The sequence below is a fragment of the Columba livia genome, chromosome 2 (genome assembly GCF_036013475.1).
Source record: "Columba livia isolate bColLiv1 breed racing homer chromosome 2, bColLiv1.pat.W.v2, whole genome shotgun sequence".
Taxonomy (NCBI): Eukaryota; Metazoa; Chordata; class Aves; order Columbiformes; family Columbidae; genus Columba; species Columba livia.
Window position 1 is genome coordinate 126,398,533 of NC_088603.1, and position 11,805 is coordinate 126,410,337.

Consider the following 11,805-nt stretch of genomic DNA (forward strand, 5'->3'; position numbering starts at 1 on the left):
TATGGATGTTAGATCTCTGTAACAAATGTGAAGTTACAGATTGAGCAAATTAGTAGAGTATTTTGGAACTAATATTGGTTGAAATGTAAGAGAGAATTAAATAAATAAACCCACTAAAAATAAACCTCTTTGTTTCTCCCAACAGTTAAACTCTACCTCACAGAATATCAATTTGGGACCATCTGGAAATCCTCAGTAGGTATCAATTAAATTTAATTGAAATGTAATTCATTAAATTGTATTAAGATTGATTTTAAAACCTGTCAAATTAGACTGAGCATAATTATTAATAATATGAAAAGTTATTTGGATATATGCCTTTATTTGTTGATTTGCACTGCTCGGGAGGAAGCAAAACATAGAATCCTGTGCTACATAAACAACCACTTCTAAAATACTTTTTCCTTTTCACCTTTGGATTTCGTTAGTCTGCTATTCCTTTCCTTAAGGATCTTACAGCAAAGATGACCTCTCTGTCTTGGGAGTGGTCACACAACTCTAAAGAATATGAGCAGTTTCTGAAAACAAGTCAGGTTTAATGCATGGCGAAGGAGCAGCGTATCTTGTTGACACTCCGAAGCTAGTTACTGCAGTCATAACTTGCTTTTCTATTTGGTGTCTTCTGTAGAGTTTCTGTTCTCAGTTCTGTGTGAATCTGTGCTTTTCTCATTTATGAGATGACAGCTATTTTGGTTTTGCTTTCGTCACAGATTTGTTCTGGGCTAACAGGAGGAAATGCTTAATAGATTGCAGTAAGAAATGAAATTCAAGAGTACTTCCCTTCAGGGGCAATGAATAGAGAGGTGTATGGTGATGTAACTGTTGTTTTGGAATTTGAAAACATGGATAATAGTTTTGCTGACAAAAATATCTCTGCATTGTATTTAGGAAAAAATGAGGGAATCCTGGGAAATAACTGAAAGGAGAGGTAATGTGGGAAGTGGAAAAACTGAGAGCGAGTTCATATGTACACACAAGAGGAAGGTGCTAGGGCCTCCATCCTTGTGTTGTAATTTAAAGTGAGAGGGGAATAGATGGAGGGAAGGATGGGATAAGCAAAAGGAGAATGGATAACAAACAGTCCTTCCTTCCCTCCTGTAAGATTGAGAATCCATTTGGCCCTCTGAGAAATAAGCTCCAGGAAAAGTCCTGGGGAATTGGAGACTTAAAAATTATAAGAAACTAGACCATGGAGAATAAAAGAGTGGTCTTGCTCCCCCTTAACATCTTAAACTTACAAAATAAAATAAGCTCAAAGGATGTAACTTGAACACTTTCTCTGGAGGAAAATGGAATTGCAAAATGAAGGGGAATTACCATCTCGGAGGGAAGGTCTGCAGAAGTCCAGGTGTTGGGTAGAATGAAGGAGGATGCTATACAGACGGTTTTTCTCGCATTACAACTCAAGTGCTACACTAGACTGCTGTATACCTGTAAAGCTTGTCATTTCTACCCAGGTGACCTGTCTCCTTCCTAAATATCTTTCAGTGCTAAACCAACAGACTTTGATTTCCTGAAAGTTATTGGGAAAGGCAGCTTTGGCAAGGTAAGCTTGCTTATCACCCTGTCTTACCACAGTGCAAGGATGGTAGCTGGTGTCTTGTGCACTGTGACTGGTGGTTAGACTTGGCCAGAGGTTTTGGAAGTGGTCTTAGTCTGGGATGGAATAAAAACTGTCATACTGGATCCTTGGAACTTGCTGCTTCGTTATAGTCCTGCCATTTTTTCCCTGGTGTGGCAATTGTTGGCTCCATCAGTCACTTGTTGGGAATAATAAAAGTGAGTGTTTCCCTTTCTTGTTACAAGCCATAGGGATCCTCTGTTTCCCCCAGGGAGGAAGGGAGGTACCCTGTGCTTATGCAGCAGCTGGAGGACAAATTGTGCATTTCCCTTTGTTGGCACAGACTGTTTTGTCAAACCCTTAATGCTGTGGAGCAGCATGAGCTACAGCCTATTGAAAAGTTACTTAAATGTTGATATTCTACAAAGGTGCAACAGAGAATCCCTCTTGAAATTTTTGTTTTCACATTGTTTTTCAAGTTTTTGTTTTCCATTAAATTATCTTTAAACATTAGAGAACCAGCTGAAATTGATCTTGATAGAGATTCAGCAGGTCCTGGAAAATGAATGTTATAACTCAGACTTTAATGATGTCACTATCATGACAGATTTTACTGAACTGTAAACTCACTCTATTGGTGACTATATTGCTAATGGACTATATTAAAATCAGAGAAACTTAACTGCAAAGAAGGAGATGAATACTTTCCAGTTATGGTGAGATTATGAAAATATTACTAATAGAATGTGAACTGCAACAATCACATTTCTTCATTTATTTTGAATTTCACAGGTTCTTCTTGCAAAACGAAAACTGGATGGGAAATACTATGCTGTCAAAGTGCTGCAGAAAAAAATTGTTCTTAATAGGAAAGAGGTGAAGAGAAATATTCTTTCTCCACCCACTTCCCTTCCCTTTCCCCTCAATTACAAAATAATTGCTGTTTACTTATTGATCTTTTACTTCCTTACAGCAAAAACATATTATGGCTGAACGTAATGTGCTTTTGAAAAATGTGAAACATCCATTTTTGGTTGGATTACGTTACTCGTTCCAAACAACGGAAAAGCTTTACTTTGTCCTGGATTTTGTTAATGGAGGAGAGGTATGTGGTGGTTGTGTTTGGATTTCAGTCCCTCTAGTTTGCTAATTCTAAGTGGGAGGAATGAAGTTATCTCTATTATGGGCTGTGGTCAGTATTCTCCCAGTTTTGAAAATCCTCTTGTTATCTGCTGTTTAACTACTGACTTCTATAGCTATACAGACTCTGTTCCTCTTCTTATCGACAACTTTAATCCCAAATACATGGTTGTCAGATACAAACTTTTATTATACAGTTACATAAATGTACCTTTATTACAAATTGAATTGCTGACATTTTTCACCATGTCAGACTGTCTTTTCCGCTTGCATCTGCATTAGCTGATATGCTAGTACTTCAAAAGCAGAAGGAAGAAAGGAAACCGTCAACTGAATTTACTACATTGATACTACTGGCAGTCGTGGGATTATTCTGTAGCTTCATGTAGTTTAATTACTAATTGCTAAATAGCCATATCGTCAGGATTCTTTGCCTTGAAGTGATGCTATCTGAGAAGCCATTAAGTAACTTGAGGGAAAACTTGAGAAAGAGAGGGAGAAAGTCTGTAGATGTTTAAATATACTTCTGGAGCAGTTTGTCTTCAGCTAGGGACCTGCTGCTTTTTGAAGTACACAGTACTTCCAGGAGTGCTCAAGAAATAAATGTATAAACTGATTGAATAGCCAGTACACATAAGAAGGTATAAATGTTGCTTCCATTCATTCAAAAGATTTTGTGGAAAATCAAGGGTCTTGTAGACTAATAATACATGGACCTATCTTAGAAATGAATTGTGATTGAAGCAGTGTAGTGAAAATTTTTTGTATGAAAGGAACTATCCAATATCCAACATACATGTTTTAAAGAAGAGCTGTATGTCATGTCACTTGCTGTGTTTTCAATTTGGTAATTTATTGGTGTAAAATGTACACATTTCAGAAGGTCTTAGAGGTGCTGAAAGCAGAACAGGAAAGAAGGGTGAGACAGGATCCTGTTGTAGATGATAAAACTCTGGTAGCTGAAAAAGCACAGGAGGAGTAGTGGTTTGTTTTGGCATATCTCACGCCTTCCTATTGTGTCACTGCAGCTGCGTATACATAGAAAAGTGTAAAGTATGCTGAATAAACTAGGATGAGATGTGAAGTGGGGTATGCACTAGGTCAAATTCATATGGCTTACTGTCAGTATTTATGATGCAGCTAGAGCTGGTGTCCTGACCTTTTTAAGTGTCAGAGTTGGGATTAGATAGGCCTTTCTCTTGTCTAGTGTACTAGACACTAGATACTTAAAAGGTATGAGCAAATTCCTGGTTTGCTCTGCTCTCAGTTCCTGGACACAATTTTGTTTGTCATTATCCCAGGCAAACTAAAATACAGTTCAAAACAGCTTTCAAATCTGAATGAAGCACTTGGTAAGCTCTGATGACTTTTTATTTTTTTCCCAAATTTTGTATGTGGAAAACAGAAAAAATCTGGGTTTTTTAAAATTTTTTTTGGAAGTTGAATGGGAAGTGTAGTTTCATCTGTATGTTTATGATTTAATCCTTGGCTACACTTCTGTATCTGCTCAAACTATTTGAAGCCAGACAGCAGCAGTTGAGAAAATTTGTGCATCAACTTGGAAAATATACATCTCCCAAGGTCATCTGTCTAGATGATTTCGGAACACAATTATATAAATACTTATATACAAAACTTTGAATACAAGCACATACAGAAGTGGAAGATTACTTGTGTGACACACCAGGTTATATTCTGTTAGGCTATTTTGCATTATTTAGTCTTGCTAACCTATATTCACAGGTTTGTTAGTTAGTGTTTGAAATACCTATCCATTTCTGAGCTACAAAAGAGAAGAAAGGAAGAAAGTAAAGGAATGACAAAGTCATGCAGCAAAAACAATTTTATTTTGGTTTACATCATTGTGATTTTTTTGTTTTGTTGGGGTTTCTTTTAAGTGGACAGCTAAATAAAATTACTTCTTACTGTTAAACTTACATGTTACCAACCTGATTTTTTTTGTGTGCAATGTTCTTATTTATTATACTGTTTGCATATTTACAGCTGTTCTTTCACTTACAAAGAGAGCGTTCCTTTCCTGAGCACAGAGCCAGATTTTATGCTGCTGAAATAGCCAGTGCATTGGGCTACTTACACTCCATAAATATAGTGTACAGGTAAGTTTCTGAAGTGTATTCTTGTTCTTCAGAGGTTAAAAATAGGACAGATTACTGAATACAAGCCACTACATTAAATCATCTTATGGGAAATTTTAACATAATATTCAGCTTTCAGCTGAAGAATAGAAGCCCTTGCCTCTGAAACTGTTGCATTAGTGACTGCTGTTTTGAAGTAATGTGATTATTTTTTTATTTTAAATACAGGGATTTAAAGCCAGAGAACATTCTCCTAGATTCACTAGTAAGTGTGCGGCATTATTCTTGATTTCCTATATTCTCTCAAAAAATTTACACTTATGTGTATCCACATGTTTAGCATGTTCTGTTTTTAAAATACCACTCTCTCTTAAACAGGGTCATGTTGTGTTGACCGACTTCGGACTTTGTAAAGAAGGGATTGCAAGTTCTGATACCACTGCAACTTTTTGTGGGACACCAGAAGTATGTTAACAACTTCCATCGTTTTTGACTAGTGATTAATGACTATTATTAGTATTTGTGTAACTGGAAGATCAAATATTCCATTTTGTACTGTTGGAGATTTGCATTCTTTCAACAAAGCTCTTCCATGAAACCAAACCACAGATAAGCTTCCTGCAGATCTGTTCTTTATTCTTTTTACTAATATGCCATGTCTCTTTCTTACTACCCACAACTCCCTAACTCATCTCTTCCTCCTATTTTACAACTCTCTTCAAACATTCTGTTCCTCATGTCTCCAAACTGCTAGCTAGACACAGCTAGTGTAACAGCTGCAACAGATCTGCCAATATGAATCTACTTACCATATCCTGCTACTGATTTTTAGTAAGTTCATAAGGACTTACTATCTGTGACTCTTGAGTAAATTTTGCATATGTGTGAAACCGAACTTGCTGACTGAGTTTATTCAACTCTGTTGTCTCTTTTTACTAAGAAAACTAGGCTGGAAAACTCAGAATCTGGAAGTCTTGAACATATATGAGGGATCCTCTTAAATGCCAGGATTAGTGGCTTTGATAATTTGATTAACATACTTTAAATTACAGAAAAGGCCTTTTAAGGCAGTGAAGGATGAGGGAGTAGTATTAGCTGAAACACTGGAAGTCAAAAAAAGGCAGGCGACAACTTATCCTCCTTATGATTGTAGTAGGAGTCCACAAAGCTGAGTAGTAAATGTGAGTGTATAGAACACTGGTAACTCTGGATCTGTTTGAGAAAAGCTCTGTGTTTTTTTTCTTGTGTTCAGAGGATTAGTCTTCACACTTACCTTGGACTCACATGAATTGCAACATAAGAGGATGCTAATGCCATTGCTTCATGAGAGTTCTTGAAAATATCAAGACTAAACATAGCAGTTGTGTATTAGCCTTTCTAATCCAAGATTTAGATTCAAGTCTTTCATAATCTTGCTAAAAGTGTAATGCTCTTATCACTGTTTCTAAACACTGAGTTCGAACGACTTGTTGAGTACCAGCTCCTAAAAAGCTCAAAGGAGGTTGTGAAAGGTTAGAAGAAGCTTAAGTAGTTGAGTTCTTTGAGTACTTTAACTATTTTTCATGCTTTTGCAGGGTCATCCATAGACAAAAGAGCTACAGCGCCCTCACACATACAGAAAGTTTGAGAAATACTGATGTAATTAAACTGTGAGTTTCAGTCTGTGCCTTGTCAGATAATGCTATCATCTATTTGTAAAATCAGTTTCAGAATTTGGATACTGGAATGATAGAAGTGAGCATTCTCTTGTTTTGAGAGGTTAGAAGCCATGTGCGCTGTAGATGAGGACCGAGATGATGATGATCCAATATTGACACAGAATAGAATTCACATATTCACAAAGACCAGTATCGTATTATGTAGTGTCTGTAGTGTTAGTAAGTTCTGAGATGTGGAGCAGATTTCTTGCAAGGTAGATGGAACCCAGTTAGCATTGTCATTCAGTGTTTGGTATCAGATGTTTACCACAAATCAGTCAAGGGACACCTATTTGACAAGAATCTTGAGCAACTCACAACTCATGCCCTCTTCAAGATTTACAGTGGAACTTAATATAGGTCCTACAATTTCTCAATAATAAGTCTGAAGCAGAATTAAGGTCTTCTTTCGTTTTTCTGTACTGACTGGGAAGCATACAGGCTGAGGATGGCAGAATAGGCATGGCTGGTAGCCAGCTTGCTGAGGGATGTTGTCTCTGCAACAGTGCAGCAACCTGTCTGAAATGCAGAAGTTTCATAATAGAGGTGGCAAAGGAGTTTGGCAAAACAGTAGTGTGTGGGAAGTATTGTTTCAGCTGGGAAAACAGCTGTCCTACTTGATAAATAACCAAATGGTGATTAATATTTGCCAGGTTTGTCGGAGGCCAAGATAAACGCTTAACAGTCTTAAAATTGCTATGAAGCAACTTTTCTTGAAGGTGTTTACTGTGGTGTGACTAAAAACTGTGTTTTATTCTTGCTAGCCTAATTCTCTAAATTTTTTTTTTTTTTTTTTTAGTATCTTGCACCGGAAGTCATTAAAAAGCAGCCCTATGACAACACAGTAGACTGGTGGTGCCTTGGTGCAGTTCTTTATGAAATGCTTTATGGGCTGGTAGGTACTTAATATGTGGGGGACAGGGGTTGCTCCCCCACCTCCTCCACCTCCTCCACCTTTATGTGCAAGAGTGTTGTTAAAGATGCTAACTTTTGAAAAATGTTGAGATGCTTCAGTTAAGTGGATGAACAATTTGTCTTAACGTAACACCTGTTTTCTGGATTTTGCATTGCCTCTTGATGTCTAAAGTTTTGCTTTCCAGTGAATTGCTGGACATCAACTCAGATGTAGACAAGCAGCCATCACTTTGAGGGAATGTGAGAGTGGACTGAATCAACAGTGATAATACTCCTCCAAAAAACCCAACTTAGAAATGAAATTTTGCCAAATACTGGAATAAATAGAATTAAAATACTTTTTTTTACATAGGTTTCCTAACTTTTCCACTTCCTAATGCAGCATTAAAACAAGCAAACAAAAAATGTTGCTATTCTGCTTCTAGTCATATGTATTCATTCCAGTAACAATCTGTTCCCTTAGTTTTCTTGAGCTTTTTCCTCCTTCTGTAAGACCTTGAATAGGGAGACAGATTTGGTTTTCCACTCTCATGTTCTTTTCAGCCAAATTCAAAGGGAGCTTTGAAGCTGGATGGCATCTGTGGCTACTTAGGAGTGTGAGAACATGTTAGGAGGAGGTTAATAGGGAAGCTGTCAAAGTGTAAAGATCTGGCAATGGTGATGATGGAATTACATGTTAGCAGTGTGTAAGAAGAGGTAGATTTCACTGTAGTTTGTAGTGCTTATAGAATTACTTAGTGTTCAATACACATGAAAAAAAAAGTTGCATGTAGCTTCAAATTCATGTATAACTTCTGGTTTTTTTAGCCACCTTTTTACTGCCGTGATGTTGCTGAGATGTATGAGAATATTCTTCATAAGCCCTTAGTTTTGCGCCCAGGAATCAGTCTTACAGCCTGGTCTATTCTGGAAGAACTTTTGGAGAAAGATCGGCAAAGCAGGCTTGGAGCAAGGGAAGATTTTGTATGTAATACCCTAATTTATCAAGTCCTACTTCATTTAAAGAGACATCAAATTTATGTGCACAGCACAGGTTTAATAGTTGGAGATAGAGACAGACATAACACAGCAATCTCTGTGTTCCTCCTTTTATTTCTTGGTTTAAGACACCAGTGTGATTAATCCATGAAAGTTTTTGGGGGTAGGAGAGAGGTGATTGTTGTGGGATATTAATATTTTGAGTTTGGTTGCTGCTGCACCTTCCAGTAAAGGAAACACAATTCCTGGTGTAGTAGTGACTAAGCTGTACTAAAGTAGGGTTCACTATTCATAGGGAAACTGGGAAATAATCAAAAGAAAAAGCTGTTTTCTGGTAATGACATTTTAACTACATGAAAACCAGTCTTCAGATAAAGAAAAACACTAGTACCGTGCAAATAACAGCTCTTTTTTTTAGCCTCGAAATCATGGCAAATGTTTATGCAGTGTAACAACAAAATCTTTGTTTGCAGTAAGGTGATGTGAGAAAGTAAAAGCAGCTGCTTCTCAGATAATTATCTACTTTACCAAAACTAACAAAACTTTAAGGCACGAGCAGAGATACTAACAGAAAACAATCTTGCTCTGTGGTAGACTTCAAGGTGGTCGATTTTAAGGCTTGAAAGGAGAAAATATGATCTTAAAAGGAAACCAGTTTGTAGAGGCAGGCTAACAAATTTTATTTGCTGTTTTTACCAACTACAGCTTTTATTGCAAAGTAAACTGTGAATAAATAAACTGATGAAGGACTTCCTTATGTGCATGCAGTCTGAAGTAGTATTTACTGTAATGCATAGGATGGATTTCTGAAATATATAAAATCTTTATTCTGTACTGCAGCTTGAAATTCAAAAGCACCCATTTTTTGAATCTCTCAGCTGGACTGATCTTCTTCAGAAGAAGATTCCACCACCATTTAATCCTAATGTGGTAGGTGCCTGGTGCTGTTTCAGTTCATACCCGCCAAATTCCTGCTGTTGAGGGCTTACCTGTTCACTAAGAATGTTTGTTTCAGGATGGTGAAGAATGGGAACCTCCCAGTGCTGACTGGCCTTTTGAACAGTCAAACTTCTGAGCAGTGATGCTGCCTTTTCTTACTTAAAACTCCGTTTGACAAATCACTGTTTCCTCTGCATATTCCTCTCAAAGTACTATCAATTTTTGTGGGGTCAGAAGACCAAAGAAGAAAATACAGATGGCCTCCTTATTTGAAGACTTTCCACATTGCTGGTTTCCTGCTTTTTTTGTAGTTTTTAAGCCTTAGTTGCAGCTTTTCTCTGTTCTCCCATCAGTTTAAACTATGTCAACCTGTGACTGCTTGTCCAAAAAGCTCAGGATGTGGTGGGGTGGTAAGGAGGGAGTCCTTCCTGAAGTCACTTCAGAGCATCACCTTTTGTTGAGTCTATGTTCGGTGAAGAAGCCTCAGCTGTCATGTCTCCCCTTCTGTGACCTAATATTACTGTGCTTTAGTTCTTAGTGTGTTACTGGGAAGGTGATCCATCATAACAGTACCACTGTAAAATTTAACAAAGTATTATTGATGGACAAGAGAGAAAGATAATTGGGTGGTGTTTGTTGACATGGGTTTTGGTGATGGTTTTTTTGGTGGTTTTGGGGGTTGTTTTTTTGGTTGTGTTTTTGGTGGTTTGTTTTTCTTGCAGCAGGAGGGGTTGTAGTTTCTGCATCTCCCTAGCAGGCATTTAAGAGATACTTCTTAGATTTGTCAGATCATAAAGGTGTGTAGGCTTTGGCTGAACCTCCAGCCTAAAAGAAACAAGCTTTTAATAACTGTTTTAAGGGATGCTGTAATGTGTTTCTTTAAATTTGCTACACTTAAATAGGAAGGAACAATGTGAAGTAGATAGACTCAAGAGTTAAATTTTAAATCTAAAGGACAAGCACAAGTTTAAAACACAGTATTAATATAACAACTGATTGATGTTTGTTTTCTAGGTTGGACCAGATGATATTGGGAATTTTGATGCAGTGTTTACAGAAGAAATGGTCCCATACTCAGTTTGCGTTTCTTCTGATTACAACATTGTTAATGCCAGTGTCCTAGAGGCAGATGATGCATTTGTTGGATTTTCTTATGCACCACCTTGTGAAGATATGTTTTCCTAGGAAGTTAGAAGCCAACAGTGTTTTGGAAGACTTGGGGTAATCTGAAATGTTAGAGTTATGGACACATTCCAAAATAGTGTAAACTAGTGCCTCGTTTTGTATGTAGGTTTGAAACCTATGAACAAACTTTCTCTGCTGTATAGGAAGAATTTGGGCATTTTGAATGGCTTTCTTTGGGGTTTGAACTGTTTGTTCCTGCTGCAGAAAATATTTTTTTAAAACCTTTAAGAAGCATTATCTACATATTTTTTAAGCAAAAACACTGACTGTTCTCCTCAGTCCCTTCAAGTTTACATTCTTACCTATCTAAGATTTGGCTGGCACAAACAGCAGCAAATTTAGTAAAATTTATAAATGCTTTTGTACCTATTTACAGTGACTTTGTGCTTGAATTGTAACTATGCAAATTGTCTTTTGTATATCCTGGTTTAAAAAGGTAAATGTTCTCCCTGTTGTATCAGTTTGAAATGTATGTTAATTTACCTATCAGCACTTAAATGAGGGGTTAATATAAGTTAAGACGAAGATTCTTAAAGGACTTCTACAGAACGAGAAGTTGGTCACGTAAAACTGGGTTGTTGCTCTTGCGCTTGCTGAAGCATATGCATTCACTCAGCAGGATTATCTGAGGTGTGGGACATTACTCAAAACTGGAATGGAACAAATTAACTGGATTGATTTGATAACATTACTGATCATGTGTTCTACTTTTCTTTCCTCCGTGAGATAAATAAGTCTATATTTCAGCCACATTTAAAATGTACTCGGTTAAAACACTGCTTGTCCAAAGATATAACATGCAATAATTACTGTTACTTTAAAAGGCTATCTTGCTTTGACCTTTTGGAGGTGGGTGGTGAGGGGATCATGCCAAATATTAGGGATTTTTCTCACAGATTTATACTTTGAAACACTAATGTTCCAAATTGATTGTCTTTTGGTATTCTTAGCTACTTGTCTTTGTGTTCCAGTTTGCACCATTTTTAAATCTGCTCTTGATATTAGGGGGGAGGGGAAAAAAAATATTAAGTTTTGCTGATAATTTAAAAAATGTGAAAAGCTGTTGTATTTCTGGTAACATACACATGTATGGACAAACTGATAATTCTGAACAATTTCTGTTTAAGGAAATTTTTTTAAACAATGCAAAAATTGACTGCAGTTACAGTGTATAAAAGCCTATCATGGTAATAGTTTTATTATATATATATATTACTTGTAAATAACAACTTATTTTTGTCTGTTACTTCAAAAATGTTCTGTGTTTTTTGTTCATAAATACATTCAGCTAAAT

General features: G+C 36.8%; 1 protein-coding gene across 9 annotated transcripts in view; it reads left to right on the plus strand.

The window, feature by feature from the left end:
• SGK3 (serum/glucocorticoid regulated kinase family member 3) overlaps positions 1–11,757 on the plus strand; it is a 60,089-nt gene extending 48,332 nt beyond the window's left edge. For all 9 annotated transcript variants that reach the window (XM_065053709.1, XM_065053714.1, XM_065053713.1 and 6 more), the window contains 11 exons: positions 146–195; positions 1,489–1,546; positions 2,354–2,437; positions 2,535–2,666; positions 4,706–4,818; positions 5,026–5,062; positions 5,176–5,262; positions 7,294–7,389; positions 8,217–8,372; positions 9,228–9,317; positions 10,341–11,757. In XM_065053709.1, the coding sequence (XP_064909781.1) occupies positions 146–195; positions 1,489–1,546; positions 2,354–2,437; positions 2,535–2,666; positions 4,706–4,818; positions 5,026–5,062; positions 5,176–5,262; positions 7,294–7,389; positions 8,217–8,372; positions 9,228–9,317; positions 10,341–10,511 (1,074 nt within the window). In that variant the 3' untranslated portion in view covers positions 10,512–11,757. The remainder of the gene's footprint in view (positions 1–145; positions 196–1,488; positions 1,547–2,353; positions 2,438–2,534; positions 2,667–4,705; positions 4,819–5,025; positions 5,063–5,175; positions 5,263–7,293; positions 7,390–8,216; positions 8,373–9,227; positions 9,318–10,340) is intronic.
• The last annotated feature ends 48 nt before the right edge of the window (positions 11,758–11,805 follow it).